This window comes from Herpailurus yagouaroundi, unplaced genomic scaffold (assembly GCF_014898765.1).
Source record: "Herpailurus yagouaroundi ecotype Mexico unplaced genomic scaffold, PumYag 206, whole genome shotgun sequence".
Taxonomy (NCBI): Eukaryota; Metazoa; Chordata; class Mammalia; order Carnivora; family Felidae; genus Herpailurus; species Herpailurus yagouaroundi.
Window position 1 is genome coordinate 8,575,797 of NW_024412437.1, and position 20,640 is coordinate 8,596,436.

Sequence of the window (20,640 nt, forward strand, 5' to 3'; positions counted from 1 at the left end):
TGTTCATCAATTTTAGTCTCTGCTTTTTACCTACGGGGAAGAGGAAGAGGCCAGTAGGGGTGGGCATGTGGCCCAGGCCTGGCCAATTAACACACCGCATCCCCATGGCAACAGGAATTAGGGTCCGGGGAAGAGGACACAACCCAAGTGAGGCCTGTCACTTCCTGCCCATGAAACTCAATTCCAAGGGCCATTAAAGCTGGGGGAGAAGGGCTCCTCCTCCCCACAGACGTGAGTCTGAGAGGATGTCAATACAGTACCCAAAAGTGGAGACACAGGGAAAAACAGGACCAGGAGACGGAGAAACCCAGGCCCCAGTGATGTCCTTGGATCTACAGGGTCTGGCAGTATTACCCAAGGTCAGTTCTGTGCCTGGTATTTTAAAAAAATTTTTTTTTCAACGTTTATTTATTTTTGGGACAGAGAGAGACAGAGCATGAACGGGCGAGGGGCAGAGAGAGAGGGAGACACAGAATCGGAAACAGGCTCCAGGCTCTGAGCCATCAGCCCAGAGCCCGACGCGGGGCTCGAACTCACGGAGCGCGAGACCGTGACCTGGCTGAAGTCGGACGCTTAACCGACTGCGCCACCCAGGCGCCCAGTGCCTGGTATTTTAAATGCGCGGGCCAACACACTTCCTTCATCAGTCCTTTGCCAGACTGAGTTAGGTTTTCCGTCATTCGTGGCCTCCAAAGCCCTGGCTGATGACAGACATGGAGGGACTCATGTTTTACTGCATACCCTTCGTACTACTTGAATTTCTTGCCAAGTTCATGTTTTTACTCCCCCATTTTGAAAGAAACTAAAGAAAAAAATAACCCAGTTCACTTGAAAGAACAACCACATACAAAATGAACACAGGGAAGGCAAATCAGTAATAGCATCAATGCTCAACGTTCTCTCCGTGATGGGCTGTGTGGCCGAGGGTGCTAATTGCCTGCTGCAGCTTCCATCCTCCCATCTCCTTTAGGAGCACAATCCCATTGTTTAGCTGGGCACACTGCAGCACGGCTGAAAGACTGGGTGTCCTGGCCTTCCTTGCAGGTAGATGCGGTCTTCCGGTAAGTTCTGGCTAATGAGCCAAAAGTGGAGCTGTCAGGCAAGACTTACAGGGAATCTCCCTCCCGGCTGACATTTTGCTGCCTGGAGGCAGCTGTGATGCCCTGAGCTCCAGCAGCCACCTTGGGCCAGAAAGGCAAACGCCTCCCTCTGGGGCAAAGCACCAAGTAGAAAAGGAGCCTGGATCCCTCGGGACTCCATGGATCTACCTTCCCAGCCACAGTCTCTGGATTTCTTCTTCATGAGAGGAGTCTTTCTTGTTTAAGCCACTATTTGGGGGGGGGGGGGGGCGGGGGGTGTCTCAGTGACTCTCAGTCAAAAGCACGGTGAGCAGAAGGAAGCATCACCATCAGTACAGCTAGGTGTAGGTGGCTGGTTGCCATAGAGACCATCCTGCCACACAGATTCCAAAGTACAAACCCACTCAAAAGAGAAAAGCCTGATATAAACTCCACCTCCCTGTTTCTGGTAGAGCGCCCCCTCCTCAGCCCATAAGCCAGGAGGTGATACCAAATTCCCTGATTGCCCCAGGGGAAGGAGCCCCAGGAACACGGTACCTGTGATGGGCTTGAACTTCTTTGGCTACCTTCGCAATCAAAGGACCGCCAAGTCCCCAGTTCTCCAGCAGGACTGACCTTTGTTCTCTCCCTTCCCAACTCCCCTGCCTCTGCCTGATTCAAGGCCTCTAAGGAGTCCAGGAGTCCACCTAAAGTAACATAAGAGCCTCCAACCTGCCTCCCGCTGCCGTGCTATCTGCTCCCTATGGGCCATGCTATCTGCTTCCAAGAGAACCCACTTCCTGAAATTACAACTCCGGTCACCTCCCCTCCCTCAAAGCTCCAGGGTCTCCCCACCAATCTAGAGAACAGAGCGCAAACCCTCCTCCGCGGGGCCCCAGGTTGTTTATACCCAGGCCCCAACCTACCTTGCGGCCATCAGCTTCCAGCCAAACCAATCGCCATTCCTTCAACAGTCCTGTGTTTTCCATGCCCGTGCTTCCGGTATGCTCTTCTTTCTGTCCAGAATTCATTTCCTCCCCGTTCCGTGCCCATCCTCAAACTACATATTCTTCCAATTTCATTTTCATCCTTGAAGCAGTCCTCCCTAACTCCTCCCTGTCCCCAGGCTTCCTGTCACCTTGCACACATTACCCTCCTACAACCACATGCTGACCTGTCTCGTGGTTGCAGGAACCCAGCCAGCCGTAGCCTCTTGCAGGGAGGGATTCTATCTTGCTTCTTTACGTATCCCCACAATGCCTTCCACACAGTAGGTGCTCACTAAATGGTGGATGGATTGGCCTGAGGCCCATCCTCTCCCTGCTCCCACCTTCCGGGCAGCCACTCCCTAAGGAAGGAAGAAAATAAATGGTTCTTCTGCAAACAGAACACATGTCTGAGCCATCGCTAAAACTGCACAGGCGCTTGACAAAGCTTTGATGACCGGTTCTTCTCCCCTCCTGTGAGTGAGCCACCACTAAAAAGCAATCAGAAGCAATCCTTGCACAAAGGCAGGCCTTGCACAAAGCACTTGTGTTAATAATACGTGTAGAGATTTGGTCTTGGCACGCTAAGGCCACAGGACAAGACTTAACCAAGATTGACTTTGACCCCTTGCACTTGGAGTATCTTGCAAAAGAACTGACCCTAAGTAAATGCCTTGTAATGTGATTTGTGCCAAGATGCCAAAGAAAGATGATGTCAGCTACTCTCTCTTATTTAAATTGCAGAAGACATTTAGATTAGGTAAGTTTCTAACAAGCTAGCTAAACACTCAATTAGGTTACAAAAAAAAAAAAAAAAAGCAGAGACTTGCTTCATAAAAGTCTTTGGGAACAAGCCCCATCCCCACCATCTGTCTGGATTAGGCAAAACATTGCCCTGTCTGATGGCACAGGGATGCCTTAGATGACTCCTGGAAGGCCCTGCCCATACTGAGATTTTTTCAGACACAGCGTGCGATCCAACAAAGACTGTGCGTCGGGTGAGAATTTAAGCTCACATTCAAGTTCTCCAAGCCGCAAAGATCCTGCCTCTCGTCTTTCTTTTGCATGTGTCGGGGAGCCCAGAGTTCTCATTCCGGCAGCTGGGACACCAGTATCACCTAACCAACTGGGAAACCTACGTGTGAGTACATCTGTCCCCTCCCAACTCAGGCTGGTATCAAAGTCAACCTGCCAGGCACACAGTGGACCGCCACGGCAGCAGCCTCCCCCTGGGCCCCCCGGTCCGGGTTCCGAGGCCCCATCCTCCACACCCAGCGCCCCTGTGACCACGGCCCCAGCCCCACACGCGGGCTCGGCCAGACTCTTAGCCCCACAGCTACTTGGAGCCTCTGGAGGGAGTGTGCTGTTTTCCAAACACCAGCCCATCCTTCATTAAACCGTCATCCCCATTCGGACTGGGTCCTCACTGCTGTGATCACCCGGGGAGCTCGAGAAACCACTGAAGCCTTATCCCAGCCCCAGAGATTTAGACGTAGTTAGTCCAGGGTGTGTCCAGGCCACTGGGCTTTTTAAATCTTTCCAGAGGATTCTATCATGCAGCCTGCAGTGGAACCACTGCATCAGAACGAAGGGAATTTCTCCAAAGCCAGAGAGAAGCTCCTTGGGACTAAATTGCCGAGGATGTGAGGCCAAGTGAGCTCACTCTGCTAGACCACGGGTGCTGAGGACGGTTGCCAGCTTGAGGTTGATTTGAGCTGGGAAACCTAGTTTTCGTTCACAATCTCAAAGCGCACATTTTTGTCCTTGGCCATCTGTCCTAACACAGTGTGCCTTATGTGACAAGATGAGGGCAAAGTGGTCCACATAATTCACCGTGCTGCCCTGCAAAGCTATCCCCTGAAGATTCTTCAAAGGCCCACCCCAGCAAAGGGGCAGCAGTAGCATCGATTTCATGAGCCAAGGCCAGGCCTCCTTGGGGAGGAACACCCCCCCCACCGCCCCGCGCCCCGCAAAACCTAGCTCCCCCAGGAAATCACCTGCTCAGGAACACCAGACATTCCAGGGACGTTCTGAGACCGCCAGCCCGAGCCCCTCACAGCACGGAGCTGTGGACACCTGCTCGGGCTGTTTGTACTGCAACAGGCCTCAGAAAACCCCACCGTAAACACTAAATCAGGGGTCGGCAAACTTCTGCAAAGGGCCAGACGGTGAATACTTCAGGGTTTGCAGGATATGGTCCTTTAGCAGTTCCTCACTCTGCATTATGATGCACGAGCCCCGCAGACAGTATGCGGACAGACAGGCGTGGTGGGTGCCAATAAATCTCTGCCGACAAAAACAGGCAGGGTGCCCACCTCTCCACTAGAACTAGACTGTAACCTCCTTAAAGACAGAGACCACCTCCTATCACCCCTTCAAATCCTTAGCACTCGGCACAGTGCCTGGAAATACAACAGATCCTCCATAAATGCTGAATGAATGAATGGATGCACGAATGAGTGAATGAGTGAAACTGAGCCAGTCATCTTAAGGAATATCTATGACACGTTTACCTGCTCCTGCAGGGAGATGTGTAAGAGCTACTGCCTTTGGAGCGCTCACATCTGACTACTGAAACGGCATCTCAAAGCCCTTTTTTAAGCTGCTGGTCACTTGCATACACTCGCCCCTCCCCTTCACAGACCAGGGAAGGATGCCCCAGACAAAGAGGAGCAGGTATTCCCCAAGGAGAACGCCCTGGCCCCAATCCCTGCAGGGCCCAGGCCTGCAAGGAAAGGAAGAGGAAACAAGGGGGGAAGCAGAGGTGCCCAGGCCACGAGAGGACAGACAGCCTGAGCACCCGGGAAAGGCAGGGAGAGAGGACGGGCGAGGCAGGGAAGCGAGGTAAGCATCCAGGCGACTCTGGGCAGGCCCCAGAGCCACACGGGCCAGCTGCTTAGCAGGACGAGACAATACACGTGGGTTCTTTCACCTAGATGTCAGTGCAGATGGGAGGTAACGTGTGTCATTCCCTCCCCCACGCTGTTTATAACGACACTGGAGATCTGAAGCATGAAATTGAAAAGGAAAGACACACGAATAATAGTAGTGATGGTCTGTCTCCTTCCTGGATGTTCTTCTTCCCTTTTCTCCTTTCTTCCTCTCTCACCCAGCCACCCCTGGAGTCAGGGTCCGGATGTGTCGGGAAGGAAGGCCCCGATCCTGCCGGCACATGTCATGGAAGGTGAGGAGAGGGCCAGGGGACACAGCTGTCACCACATCGCTCTCGTGCCCAGCGGAACCACTACGGTTTGGGGTCCAGGAGCGCTGAGCCGGAAGTCAGGCTTGCCCCGCACGGTGCATTCAGCGTCTGCTGCTCGTGCCTCTCAAGGTTTGAAAACATTCGGCGGAGACACAGAAGTTTTCCCGCTGTAAACTGGCCATGGGAGACCTTTACAAATAACATGCTTTTCACGCAAACCTTAAGGGTCCAAAGCCCTCAGTTACGAGATTGAGCGCCAGTGTCCCGCGGCATTCCCGTGCAAGAGGCAGAGGAGGCAAGAAGCGGCAGGTGGCCCCTTGCCAATCGTGACAGAACCTGGAGGGAGGCTGTGAATGGTCCTGCTTAGAGAGGCGCCCTTCCCCCACCCCCTTTTCTCCACACACCATGCCACAGTTAGCCGGTCACATGAGACCCCCGGGGCAGACGGCTCCAAGTCCCATCAAGCCAACCCAGTACACCTCGTCACTTCTTGGCTGAGGACAGTCTCAGCCCTGAAACGGACAAACATCACCACCACCTGGGTGGTGCAGTCGGTCAAGCGTCTGACTTTGGCTCAGGTCACTTTTCCACTGCCTCTGGCTGAAATCTCCCTGAATCCCTCATGCTGCTGAGTCTATTCTGCCCATCCATTTCGCCATGGAAATGGAGAACAGCTGGTCACCCTCGTCCCTCCAGACTCTGAGGCCATCACCGGAGAGCATCACTAACTTCCAACAGGGAGCCAGTTATTTGGAGAAAATATTATTCACCATGTTCTGCACAAAAACAGACTCAGCCAAACCCTCCTTAAGAAAATCGTGCCTTTCATGAGAACCCAGCTCCCCATGGGATTAAAGAATAGATATTAAATTGCCTCTTCCTGCCTACAAGTAAGCTTCTTGATTGGTAGGCTGCCTTTCTCTTCTGCAGGTTCCTGGTCCTGTTTATTCCACACAAGCGCATCTTCCTTGAGAGAGGATGTACACTGATTCAGAGATTACTAGTGAGTATCAACCTCACCAAAGAGACATCAAAACCAGAGCAAAGAAAATTAAAATGGTGCATGGTGACCCTTGATGTTTTGGCCTCTTCGAATTCCCCCAAATGTTTACCTTTCGGGACGATGACTGCTCATCTCAATTCGGATGGAAAGATATTCAACTGCATGTGTAAATTCGCCATCGAACAAGTGAGTGAGTGACTGAACAGGTGAAGTGGAACGAACGCTTCCCAATTGCCTTACGAGAAAAGGATATACACTAACCCATGCTAGAACCCGCCTCTTTAACTGGACAGAACCAAGAAGCCCTTAACAAACCATCAAGCCCAATGTCAGTCAACTGAGCAGAGTCAACTGAGGTCCAGGAACACTAAGGAGCTTGCCCAGGGTCACACAGCTAAATGTCAGCAGCTCCTGACTTCTCAGCTGACTTTGGTCCTAGCTCTGCCCCTACCTAGTGATTTCCGATTCTAGAGAAGTCATTTCTTCTCTCTGCATTTGTTTCCTGCCTCTACATGAGGGGCAATTGGACCAGACATCAGCCGGGAGGCACTATGGTTTAAGAGGGAAAGCTCTGGAGTCAGACTGTGTGTTCAAATCCTGCCTCTGCTCACCGTGGGAAATCCGGAACAATTCATTTACAATTGCTATGCCTATTTCCTCAGCTGTAAAGTGGGAGTAAATAATAGTAGATGCTACATACCTCATGGAGTCGTTATGAAAATTAAATTAGATGGTTGACACAAAGTGCTCAGCAGAGCACCTTGTAAACAACAAAGGTGCAATAAATATTAGCTATTATAACCATCTACAATCTCTCCCAGCTTTGGGGTGCCTGAGAGGCTCAGTCGGTTAAGCATCCCGACTTTGGCTCACGTCATGACCTCACAGTTCGAGAGTTCGAGCCCCCATCGGGCTCTGTGCTGACATCTCGGAGCCTGGAGCCTGTTTCAGGTTCTGTGTCTCCCTCTCTTTCTGTCCCTCCCCCGCTCACCCTATCTCTCTCTGTCTCTCTGAAAAATAAACATTAAAAACAATTTTTTTTTAAGTTGTAAAACTCTTCCGGCTTTAATGCTGTAATACTCTAGGTTTCTTTTTCTGCCTTTTTTTTTTTTAATGGTAAAATTTCTCCCCATTAAGTTCACACCTCAGGCAAAATGTGACGGCTGACATGGGTACTAAGAAAAAGACAACGAATATGAAAGACTTAAAAGAGTCTAAACCTTTTTTAGGAGTCAGGAGTGGGGGGGGGGGGGGGAGGCGGCGGAAGGCAAATGGGATTCTCTGAAGAGTCATTTAAGGAGAACTGATTAATGCTTCCAAGGCCCTGCTAGTGAGGGAAAAAAACCACCTGTGAAATATACCGCTAAGCACATTTAAAACACCACGTCCTTTGTCCCAGGAATCTCCTTTCTCGGTGCACAATTATATATTGTATAGATACATCACTGCAGCATTAAAGCAGAGACGGGTGTCAATGCACATACAACACATGCATAAATGTATCCCGCTGATCTGAAAACATGTTACATCTATGCAAAGTACAATGGGACCCCAGTCAACCGACTGATGGCTGGCTTTCCCTTTTCAAGATATTTACTCAAAGCATCTCAGAGCCGTGCTGAAGGCTAGCAAGCCCTGTGGCATGTTTATGCCGATACTTTGTACGTGCATAATAAACAGTTCTCCAAGGAGCTGCTCATGGTTAACAGCGGTGACCTCTGAGAAGCAAGGGGGGTGGGGGGGGGGCGAGGGGGGGCGGGGGGGGAGGCAGGATGATTTTCTTCTTCTTCTTTTTTTAACTTCTAATACATCTGTATTTTTATACATTCCACTCTGTGACCAGAGAGGATACATCAAAATGCTCTGGACCGGGATTTCTTGCTGTGGCACCACGGACGTTTTGGGCTAGGTAATTCTTTGGCTGGGGGGGTGGGGAGGGAGGTTGTCCTGTGCACTGGAAGGTGTTTAGCAACATCCCTGGCCCCTACCCGCTAGATATCAGTTGTCACAACTGAACATGCCAAATGCCCCCCTGCAGTGGGGGGTAAAACCGCCCCCCCCGTTGAGAACTACTGTCCTAGCCAACAGAATGGCTGTGTTAAATACAAATTATTCCTATGATTAGTACAAGTGGTTATTACAGCTCAGGCCACCTGGGCTCTACTGCCTTCTCCCTAGTTTGGGGAAGCATTTATGAGAACCCCTTACTAGTCACCAAGGCCACTGGTATTTCCTGAGTTTTGAGTCTCAACGGTCTCCCACAGCACACTTTTACTTTCCTCCATGCATCTGGTGACTTTCCAGAAGTTCCTCCTGTGGAACTAGCTCAAGGTCAATTTCAGAAAAGTAAATCCTATTTTCTTTAAAAAATAAAAGAAAAAAGCATACACACGTAAATAATTTTTAGAATCTCTTTTTTTTTTTAACAACTACATAAAAAAGCGGAAGTAAAACTATTTTATTTTAGATCCTCATACTTAAATGACCACAAAAGAGTGGCCTGATGATTTTTTTTGGGGGGGGGGGGGGAGAATTACATCTAAAATTTTCATGTTTCATTATCCTCCCAAATTTATTCTTACATGTCCTGAAGACTATTATTCTCTGCTTTTCCTTGTTTGTTCCCTTTCTTGTTTCATTTTGTTTTTTGCTTTTTGCTATATAAACCTTACAGTGGCTTTTGCCCTAAAAGAGCCACCTAGAACAGGAGACACAAATGCCTAGTCAAAAGCAGAAAGACAGTACAGAACAGAGTTCTTCAAATTCTGTATCTGTGTAACCCCTCGAAGAATTTTTGAAAAACTAGGTACCCCCTCACTCCTTTTAAAGTTAACATTTAAAAGGTTTTCATCTTGAATTTCAAGAGGTGCAAACTCATTTCTGGCATATAAATATTGATTTGTTTCATCAGTCAATTAATTATATCCACTGGGATCTAAACAGCATAGGGATTTGATTCCCACTCTTACTCTAGTGATTCATTCATATATCCACGGACAAATATTTTATCCTCTTAAAATATATATATAAACATATATATATATATAAACTGTATGTTCATGTTTTACGTACTCTTCTGTTCACAGGCTACATCCTAAACACACAAAAAAGCGAACTCTTCTTGAAAAGTCCCAAAACTTACATCATTACTTTTTCTCCCAGACTCAAATTTCAATTCTCTTTCCCCACAGAATTTTACCCTAAAGCAACTTCTGTTTTATGCTAGAAAGTCTATTAATGATTTATTTATCCTACTTCTTTGTAATATAAATGTCTATATACATTTTAATCTAATTTTTAGGAAAATTCACGTGAACTTAGGGCTCTAACTGCTTAAGTAACAATTTCCCAGATTGAGTTACCATTAAAATGATTAGTGGTAGAGAACAGATTTCTAACAACAAAAATATAACACACTGTTTTACAATTACTAAACACTAAAAAATAAATTTTGGGGGGGGAATATGTATTTTCATGGATGAGCCCCCCCCCTTGTTTTTTCCATTCACTCATACATCCATGGACAAATATTAAGTGGTCATCACTAGATTAAGAGTTGGGAATCAATTTTGTTTCTATTTTTCGTGCCTTTTTCTTTCTTTTTTAAACATAAGCAAAGAGGAAATGTGTTCGCATAAAGAAGAGGATGGAGAAAATAGATACTTTGTTACAATAATGTCATTTTGTTCTCTGAATTTTATCCAAGTTACAGGCCCCAAATCCCAAAATGGTATTTAAGCATCGCTCTGCAAACAATTTGATTAGATCCACAGTCAAAGGGCGAGACATGTCTGAACCACTTAAGGATTTATGCCCAGCGATGGGTGATTGGAGGCCTCACTTTCTCCACTCCAGCACCAACATCGCAAGCGTTCCCCCATTTATGCGTGGAGATTTTGCCACCTAGGGACGGGGTAGTATGGCAAGAGTGCGTCTATCTTGTAAAGTGGGAGAGGGCAAACGCGGAAGGGGACTCGGGCAAGGAGCACCTCGGCCTGCCAGGGTGTCCTCACCAGAGTGGGTTTCAGGAAAGACAGCCTGTGGCCACTGAGGACCTGGAAACGGATTTCATGAACACTCTCCGTGCCTCTGTGCACCACCGGGAGGGCCTCTGTGTGCCCTGGAAGGTACACGGACCCCAGTCTGACGGCTGCTGACTTAGGCGACCTCTGGGACACCCCACCCCCAGGCCAGTTTTTGCAGATCACAGTAAAAAGAAAGCAAAGGAACCAAATCCTGATCACCCGGAAGAGAAAACCACGTGGTACGGGACTTCCGGTGTGACGAACACAACCGGAACATCCCACCACGGTATATGCGTGCCTGGGAAGCGGGCTCTGAACGCCCCAAACCCCAGGCTCTAACGCCCGGCTCACAGATCGGGGAACCGGGGAGCAAGGTGCACAGCCCCCCACCGAGGAAGCCATCAGCCAAATTCACCATGTGGGACACTCTACGGATATAAAAGACCCAGTGTCTCCAACAAATTACTGGAGTGAGAAAAAAAAAGGGGGGACTGTTAAGAATAAAAGGCACTTAAAAGATATAATCGATATCAAAATCTTGCTCAACTGCTGATTCGATGACCCCTTTAAAAACTGGACGAGGGGCGCCTGGGTGGCTCGGTGGGCCAGGCGACCGCCTTTGGCTTGGGTCATGATCTTAAGGCAAGTGGGTTCAGGCTCTCTGCTGTCAGCGCCAGAGCGCGCTTTGTTCCCCGTCTCCCTCTCTCTGCCCATCCTCAGCTCGTGCTCTCTCTGTGTCTCAAAAATAAAATAAAAACATCAAAAAAAAATTTTTTTAAGAAAAAATGGGAGAAAATCTGCTGTTAGGTTACTTACAGCAAGGAGTTGCTAATTTGGGTAAGTGTGATGAGGGGATTATGTTGTAAAAAAACAAAACGAAACAAGCCATCCGGTTAGAGATGGGGATTTAACTTTCGGGTGAACTTACACGATGTCTTGGATTTGCTTTAACAACATATTCCAACCTCTCAAGAAGGTTGGGGGAAGTCAGCAGAAATGAAATTAGCAAAACACCGGTAATGCTTGAAGCTGAATGATGGCTACCTGGGATTCTCTCCACTTTTTTTAACATGTTTGGAGATGCCAATAAAAAAAGGGCTTTTAAAGGGAAGGGAAAGAGAGAAAAGATATTTAGCGCCATGGAGGCCCTTCCTAAAAACCACCTCATTTCACAAGTCCTGAGACAGCTGCCCTACAAGCAGGCCTCTCTCGCTGAGAGGTGGGAGCATTTCAATAAGCTCGACGGTAAGTAGGGGCAGAGATACGAAGGGGCCATTAGCACCTGGAGCCCAGAGAGATGCATCTAGGTGGCAGGAAGAGAGACTGGACATACCCCCTTGGCACAGAAATGTTAGAATAAGCATGTCTCCGTTTTACATTGCTCCTACTGACACGCTACTTACCCCTGCAGCAAAGCCAAGACTTCCATCCAAGATCCGCCTCTGAAAATACAAACAAGATGTTTCAGAGTCTGAGGGATGAGTCTGGGGATAAGAGAAAACCATATGATCTAAGAGAGCCGCACAAATAAAGACTGGCCCGTGCCTAAGTTTGTCAACCTGTCCAGCTAGAAGCCTGGATTGGAACCTTTATCAAATGGGCCAAGAACCAGGGGGAAGATTTTTTTTTTTTTTTTTTTTTTTTAGCCTTCCATCTATTCCACAGCCAATCAGAGTTTTTCTCAGTGGTGCTTGCCTTCCATTGACCCACATGTTGTCTTTTACCTGGCTCTCCTGTGAATGATAACTGTAAGCCTTTAGTAAGTAGCTGGCCTAAAAGATGGAAATTGATAAGTGTTGGTAGGGACCATGGGGACCAAGCAGAACTCTCCCACGCTGCAGGTGGAGGGACAAAGTGGCACAGCCACTTTGGAAAACGAACTGGCAGCAGCCAGCGAACTGGAAATGAACATACCCTATGACCCAGCAGTGCTACCCCTGAGTAGTGAAATCATCACCTAACAGGAACGCCTACTTGGACTCACCGAAGCTCTCAGAGAAGCTGAGAAGCTCTCAGCAGCAGTACTTGTGAGAACCAAAACTAGAAACTACCCGAACGCCCCACCAACAGTAGCATGGATGCAACAATTAGGATGTATTCACACAACAGAATACCACACGGCAATGAGAACACACATGACATATGCATGAATGGAGCCCATAATCAGGCAGGGGCATGGGGAAGCTGGAAAATAAACAGAGTGGAATCAGCCAGACGCAGAAGAGCGCATACCATATGATTACTCCATTTATATCATGTACGGAAACAGAGAAAACTAATCTCTGCGGGCACAGGCTAGGAGAGGGATTGCTCTTGGCAGTGGAGGTTGGGGATGGAGGGTAGGGATTAGAAAGGATCCTGAAAGGCTGCTGTGGGGCTGGTGCTGTTCTAGTTCTTGACCTGGGTACTAGTTTTATAGGCGATCGTGAAAAATCATCAAGCTGCACACTTATAAAATGGGCGCTTTTTGAGGCACCTGGAAGGCTCAATCGGTCGAACGTCGACTTCGGCTCAGGTTCTCATGGTTCGTGAGTTCAAGCCCCACATTGGGCTCGCTGCTGTCAGCACAGAGACTGCTTTGGATCCTCTGTCCTCCTCTCTGCCCCTCCCCACTTACATGCGTGCGTGCTCGCTCGCTCACTCTCCCTCAAAAATAAATGTTAAAAAAATAAAAATAAAATGTGCGCTTTTCTATATGCATTTTATATTTCCATTTAAAAATACTTGTTTAACTTTGTAGTCTAAGTTAGGAACATAATCTATAGCCCCGTGAACACGTTACAGGCTGGTTGAGGTGATTACCCCAACTGCTCAGCCCTCTCCCACCTCTGAGCGGCTGGAGGTGGACGGAAAGTTTTGACCCCAGGAAGCCATACAAATGACATTTTCCTCTAGGCGTGCCATGACATAAGCAAAGTTGGCCAACCAAATAATTTAATGAAACCAGACAGATCTAATAAAGAAGTCAGGTAACAAAATTATTCTATCAGCATTCATCTGGATCCTGGAAGGAGAAAAATTATACTTTTTAAGTTTTTCCACTTTTAGACATTTACTTCAAGGAACTAATCAGCTAGGTGCTCAAAGGTGTATGTTCATCACAAAAGTGTTTCTAAAGACATTAGGAGAAAAGACATAACAGTTGGGGAAGGGCTACATAAACTGCAGACCATCCTTACAACAGAATATTACACGCCCAGTTAAGTAACCGAAGTGATCAAAATAATCAAAAAAGCATTTAGGGATGTAGGAAGAATGTTTATGATACCAAGTGAGGAAAACTAGTTGTAAAATATTACATAAAATTTGATCCCTGTCACGTAAAGAAACAGATACGGGTAAGTTTATGTGTACGCGAATATAACTGAACTCTGGATGAACAGGTTCAGGGCTTGGAGTTGTTTTTTTTTTTTTTTTTCTGAGAAGCACCTTTTTTATTATTTCTTTAAGCTTTTTCATACGTTATGAGTTTCCTACAATTAAAATATATTTTAAAGCAAGAAAACAAATTTTGAGCGAAACGTTTTTTTTTTAATTTTTTGTAATGTCTATCTATTTTTGAAAGAGAAAGAGACAGAGCATGAGAGGGGGAGGAGCAGAGAGAGAGGGAGACACAGAATTTGAAGCAGGCCCCAGGTTCCGAGATGCCAGCACAGAGCCCAACGCGGGGCTCGAACTCACGAACCGTGAGATCACGCCCTGAGCCAAAGTCGGACATTTAACCAACTGAGCCATCCAGGCGCCCTTGAGTGAAGAGACGTTTGAGAGCAACTGCGGAGGGCAGCGTCCGCGTGTCTACTATCCCAGGTGACCCTCACTGCGGCCCCCATCTTAGCCGAACGGAAGCTGAGGTTTGCTGCGGGGACCAGAGCACATCTCTGTGAACTCCCGTCTCTGGCCACCTTTGCCTCCCAACGCCGTGCCTCCCCCCACTTTTCATGCAACCTGCCTGTAGCCCACCCACGCCTGCTACCTTTGCAAGGTCCTGCTTGCAAGGCTGGTCCTTGGCTGGCTTCTGGGAAGGTGGTGCTTGAACTGCCCCCTCCATTCCCTGGTAAGGGTGGGTCAAGGTGCCTATGCTGGTTTCCAGACAAGGTCGTGGATGCAGGACACCTGCTTTCCTTCTGCAAGTCTGGAATTTCGGCAGCATGTACTGCCTTCATGAGCACCCCCGGTACAATCCTTGGGGCTGAGGCTCCACAGGGTGCCCCGGGCGGGCACATCACGCGTGTGTTAACTGCGTTTTCCTTGCTGGGGGAAGGAACGCCCTCGTTGGGCCCCTCACAGGAGGCAGGGAGCATCAAAGGCCTGTGCACGGATGTCCCCAGACTCCGCCTATATCCTTCTCCTGCTGATCCTTTCAGTGTTAAACCTTAGCCATGAGTACAACTATATTCTGGGTGCTGTGGGTCCTTCTAGTGAATCACCAAACGTGGTGACGTTCATGGGGAACGTGCCTCCACACAGTAGAAGTCTTCAGCAATTTCTCCTACTGACCTCGGTGATTATAGTAACACGAGACAAATTAGGGGCTCTGAGGCTCCACAGCAGAAGGGGGCACCTCGGTGAAGAAGGGAAGGCACCTGTTCCCTCCCAAAGTGCCCCCAGAGCGTTGGCCCGGGCCACACGGGGCTCTGGGGCCCCATCCACCATCGTGCTGCCGTTCACTCAGCCCTCGGCAGGGCAGCACGCCTGGGGGCGACGAGACCTCTCCTCAACGCAGGGTAACTACGGAAGATACAACCACGGACTGCCCTGCCCTAGAAGGTCACAGAGACGGGACCCCAGAAAACCTGGCGTGACTGTCGTGAAGGAGGAGGAGGTGACCTGGGCCCTCTCCTCTGCCACCTGGGTGTCTCTCATTCAGGGACTGGGTTTTGAAAGGTTTCACTACCTGCCAAGGGCAAGCTGGGATGCCGGTGGTGTAAGTCTCATAGGCTCCAAACCTCCCACTGAGGAGAGGAGGGGGAGGGCGGTGGGGAAGTCAGAGCTTACCTGACAGCAAACACCCGTCTTCCTGGTCTCTAACACAAGAGCGTCTGGCTTGCCAACTTCCTAGGCTGTGTTTTCCTTTCCAGATCCGGCTCACGGCATGTTTAAATGGATCTTAAATCACTCCCTGGCTTATCACGCCTACAGTTTCTAAGGCAGCCTGCTGAAGGGTGCGGGGACTTGACAATTCCTCAAGATAAAGATGGGTTGACCGCTCCAGGCCTATGGACCGAGGGGGTCAAGGGCTGGGGAAGAGGAGGGAATCTCAGGTATATGAGGTGGGCTGGGGTTGTGGAGTGGGGAGGGGTATGTGGTGTGTGTCGGGGGGGGTGAGTGGGAGTGGGGGGGCTGTGTGATACATGTGGGGTACGTGAGGGTATATGGGATGTATGGGGTGGGGGCATATGGAGAGATAGGGTGTGGGCTGGGAGGATTGTGGGTGTGCACATGGGGGGGCGGGGGTAGGGGAGTCTGCGTGGGGTATGTAGGAGGAGTGTAGGGTATGGGGGTGGGAGAATGTGGGGGGTGGGGGGTACAGGGGTGCACGGGGTGTGTGGGGGTGGGGTGTGGAGGCACCAGGGTGAGTGGGGGTGCCGGGGGCAGGGGTAGAGGATGCACAGGGGTGAGGGGTGGGGGGGGGGTCTGTGGGGGCAGGGGGAGACAAGTCTGTGTGTCTCCATCCCAGAGAGGGTCGGGGAGAGAATGAAAAGGTGGCCATCAGTGAGGAGGGGAACAGATAGCCTTCCTTTCCCCAGGGCTTTTCAATCATCCCAGCTAGCTCAAGGACACAGGGCGGACGGCTAACCTGCCAAACTGACCACCTGCACCAGGACTGAAGGGAACGAGCCGGAAGCTAGAAACCAGGCAGGAGCTAAAGGAGGCTTAATAACTGGGCTCCCTTCCTCCTCCCTTCACACCAGGAGGGGAGCGGAAGCCGGGTAGGGAGAGGAGGAGGGAAAAACAGGACCTGGAAAGACCACAGAGGTGAGGAGGCGTGGCCAGTGGCCTTCCCCGGGGAAACCTGCCCTGTGTGGTTTCAGAGCTTGCCAAGAGCCCCGCCCCCTGCAAACTTCAGAACCCAAGCGATGCCAACTCACCTGTCCACTAGAGAATATGAACACGAGAGCTGCCCCAGCTGCCGTCAGCCCCCAGGTGAAGAAGGTCCCCAGCAACGCCTGGAGCACAGAGTTGTGGCCTTGGAGCATGCTGGATACAGCTGTGTGCAGAGGAGCGAGAGGGGGGTCAGCCGCCAGCGGTGCCTTTCAGGGACACTGCACGTGCTAAGGTGTCCTGACACCCTCCACCTGAGCCGGCCCACGATCTGGCTTGGTGCTATGCACCTTTCCGCCCCGCCATCCCTCAGCGGCCTCAACGACCCGGCACAGACCCGGCCTCTTCGTCCAGCCCCACACGTATCAGAAGTCATCTAACCCTGCACGCACAGACCTGGGGACGCCTAGGGAGACGCCAGAGGAGCCCACGGAAGAGCTTAGGACATTGGGGAGATAGTTTCAAAGAGAAGAAGTTCATAAAATGTGGATTATTCAGCGGGAAGAGAGCACCGGGAGGGTCTGATTACAGCCTCCTGGCACATCCTGCCTACTCCGGCTGCCCTTGCCCAGCATCGGTTCTGTCTCCTCCAAATACAGGTGACTAACTCAGATTCCCTCTTGAAGCTCTCCCACCTAAGTCCTGACCAAACCTTCAATGGCTCCCCATGGCCTGCCAAGGGCATACCCCACCGACCCTTTTACCACTACCCCCCCCACCCCAAACTCCCGCTCAACTAGTCATTTGTGGCACCTTCGGCAAGTCCTGCCTCCAAGTCACTCTTCATCGGGTTCCCTCCCAGAATGCCTTCCTTCCCTCGTTCCAGCCAGCAGGCCCAGAGCACCTTCTAACGCCAACTTCGACCCCTCTCCACGCCTGTCTCCATGCACACCTGCGGTGCTTTCTTTGTATGGACTCACCTCCTATATCTTTTATATCATTAGTTGCTTAATAACAGGGATGATACCTTTTCACACCTGGCACCCCTATGAAATGGGGCTTCCTGGCATCCAAAAAATACTTGTATTGAAAAGGGCCAGCTTATGGGGCGCCTGGGTGGCTCAGTCGGTTGAGCGTCTGACTTCAGCTCAGGTCATGATCTCACGGTCTGTGAGTTCGAGCCCCGCATCGGGCTCTGTGCTGATGGCTCAGAGCCTGGAGCCTGCTTCCAATTCTGTGTCTCCCTCTCTCTCTCTGCCCCTTCCCTGCTCATGCTCTGTCTCTCTCTGTCTCAAAAATAAATTAAAAACTTAAGAAAAAAAAATTAAAAAAAAAAAGAAAGGGGCCAGCTTACCTTGATGGGACACTCAGCAAGGACAAGGAGAGGGAGCTAGAAGAGGGAGCATTTCCCTGTCAACTGAGCACACCGGCAATGAAACGGAACTCACACTACTGCCCACCAAGGAAATAAAGGGAAGTACCATTCCTTCTTGTTTCCGCTCAGCGGACCTCCTCTAGACTTGAACACGTTTTAAATTCTAGCTCTGACACGATAGGGGATCAGAGTCTTGCTGTGGAAAGTTACAAGGCAGAGAAACCCATTTGTTGAAAAGCCCCGTGTTCCGGTACACAAACATCAGGGCTCACAGCCTCATCTCAAAGGGCTCATTCAACTGCCCACCGGTCTTCCAGCTCCCACAGGGCTGGACACGACCCCACGGGGCTCAGCCCAGCCAGGTCCCAGAGCTCTGTGAGCGCGGACCAAGAGCTAAAGACGCTGACTCTGTTAACCCCGTAAGGAAACCGTGGCAGAGGGTGGACGGGGCCCTTGTGCCAAGGGGCTCAGCAACGTGGATAGGACTCCAACCTGGGAAGGCTGTGGGTCCCCAGGTGAGCCCAGATGAGCCCAAGCCCAGCTCCCTTGCCAGGAAACCTCTAAGAGAAACAGCGTCTATGGATTCAGACCGTGTCTAAATAAAAACTCAGGAAAGGGAGTGCCCCCAAGAAAGAAAAAATAATATATTTTTTAAAAAACCCACCCATTTACATACTTCATCATGTTAGGTCCCCCTAAAATGAGTGGTTTGTGTTTCTCTGTCAACCAAGACATCTGGATCATTACCCCCCCCAACCTTCTATTTCTGGCTGCTTGTGGATAAAATTTAAAACAGCGTTTGCAAAGAAAGGCACACAGCTGTCACCCCTTAGTACTTATCATCTAAGACAGGTCATAACAAACAAACAAAAAAATAAACACAAATTTTTTTTTTCAGTACTGAATGTGCCTTTTAACAGCTACAGAGAAGAGGAAACCACATACATTTGCCAACAGGCCAAAGTCAACGTGGGCTTTGTGGGTTCGCCACGAAGAGAGCTCTGGGTGTTCCGGGAGTGGGGGGGGGGGGGGCCCTGGTTTGAGGGACAGCACTATCCCAGCCTGTCTGCACCTACCTGAGCACCCAAGATAGAAGGGAAAGGATCAGCAAGGCCAAGCACGCCCTTTCCGTCCCAAGAATCACAGCATTTACCATTGAAAATGCAAACCCGGTGGCCCTGGGAGAAGTTTCTTCCAGGTGCTGTTTTAAATCCTCACTGCTCCAAGGGTGGTCCCCCTCGGGAGCCAGTTAGAAATGCAGGATGTTGGGCCCCACCGGGACTTGCTGAAACAAGACTCTGCATTTTATCAAGTTCTGGGAGGGAGTCTCACACCCATTAAAATGGAAAGCATTGCTCTAACCCTGGCGCTTCTAGGAGGCCCAGAGCCTTGAAAGTGACTTCCCCTGCCCTGCGAGGGAGGGACTGGCAAGACTGGCACAGAGTCCCAAGTGAACGAAAAGTTTTCTCCAATAGGTCAGCCAGTAAGTGGCACCTTGGGAACAGGGGCACCAGTCCCAGCACCGCCCGCGATGGGGCTCAGACTTCCTTGTGGGCCGGATGTTAATACATAAACGTGAATTAATTTGCAAGAGGGAGGATTATTCTCTGCCCTCCCCAACTTTAAAGATGTGTGCACACGTTCTTCTCCAGCTGCACAGGAGGCTCCCTGACTGATACAGGATTTCTTTTCTCTCCCTCGCTAACCTGTTGCCCTGCCTCCCAGAGCCGGCCTCAAGGTATTGATGATGTTGGAAAGGTGGGAACAGCATTTAATGAAACTGCACGCGCACACGCACACACACACACACACACACACACACACACACACACACACACACACTCGCTCCAGGAGTTGAATCCAGCAACGGGATTCAGGCTTGGGCCGATGGGACTGTGGAAAGTTCTCTGATACCTCACTGCTCCAAGTGTGGTCTGGGGGCCAGTGACCCCGGGGAAGGGTTACAAATGCACATGCTCAGGCCGGCTGCACCGTCACCAAATGTCCAGTCAGGTTCAAAAGGCCGTGCTGCTCCCCAGGATGAGTGGGAGGGGAAGCTGACTGCCCCGCCTCTGCTTCCCCCCCCCCCCCCCCAGGGCCCCAGGGACACCCCACACACACACCCGCACGCCCACCATGAACCGACGAACAAAGAGGATTTGGTGAACCACTGTCAAAGGAAGGCAGGTCAACACCCTCCAGCCGACCCCGGCCAGGGGCAGAGGGGGCTCCGGGCACCCCTCCCCTCCTCTGCCACCTGCCACAGCCATCCGGCTTCTCCCCCCGACCCCCTCCTCTCCCCGAGGGGAACCGCCTTCCAAACTCCATTTTGCCCTTCCAGGTCCCACACTCTCCTGAGGGCCCCAGACCCCGGGCCTCCGGCCCAACCAAGGCGCTGAAGGGAGAAAGAGCTGACTCACTACGGTGCCCTCTCAAGCCCCCACTCCACTTCCATCAGCCCCGCTGCCGCTGGCTCGGCCGGCTCCTCTCCCGAAGTCACTTCCTGCTTCCCTCCCGGCACACGTGTCCCTCCAGCCGCCAGGCCCCTCCCCGCCGGCTGCGACTGGCAGATCCCGCCTGAAGAATCAATTCTCTGGTTCACAGCCCTCTGCAGGCTCGGGAGCAGATGGGGCGGGTGGAACAGAGCCCCGAGGCCAAGCGGAGAACATTCTGCTTGTACAAGCCTCTGCGGTCTCCTATGAAGCCGCAGACACCACGGGGAGAGAGCGCCTTGTAACGTCCCTGATATCATTTATGTCACTACACTTGGCAGCTGAGTGAGCGGATGGGGGGGGGGGGGGGGAGAGAGGAACCTCCTGGTATTAACATCGTTCTCTGAATCAGTGGCCCTCAATCTATAGCTCCCATCAGAATCACCAGGGAAAATGTCAAAACACAGAATGCAGGCACCCTGCAGAGGTTCTGGCTCTGCCAGTCTGAGCCGGACCGAGATTTTCTGTTCTGAACTAAGATTTGTTGATGCGCTGGTCCTGGGACCACGCTTTGAGA

The 20,640-nt window shown here is 50.6% G+C and overlaps 1 protein-coding gene across 5 annotated transcripts in view; it reads right to left on the bottom strand.

Moving 5' to 3' along the window:
- The window catches only part of SLC39A11 (solute carrier family 39 member 11), a 428,375-nt gene that overhangs the window by 321,742 nt on the left and 85,993 nt on the right, over positions 1-20,640 (bottom strand). For 3 of the 5 annotated variants that reach the window (XM_040452256.1, XM_040452260.1, XM_040452257.1), the window contains 2 exons: positions 16,364-16,482; positions 11,678-11,716 (listed from right to left, as the gene is read on the bottom strand). In XM_040452256.1, coding sequence (XP_040308190.1) covers positions 11,678-11,716; positions 16,364-16,482 — 158 coding nt within the window. Of the gene's footprint in view, positions 1-11,677; positions 11,717-16,363; positions 16,483-17,610; positions 17,725-20,051; positions 20,181-20,640 lie in introns of those variants that run through there. The other 2 variants (XM_040452258.1, XM_040452259.1) reach the window with 2 other exon arrangements.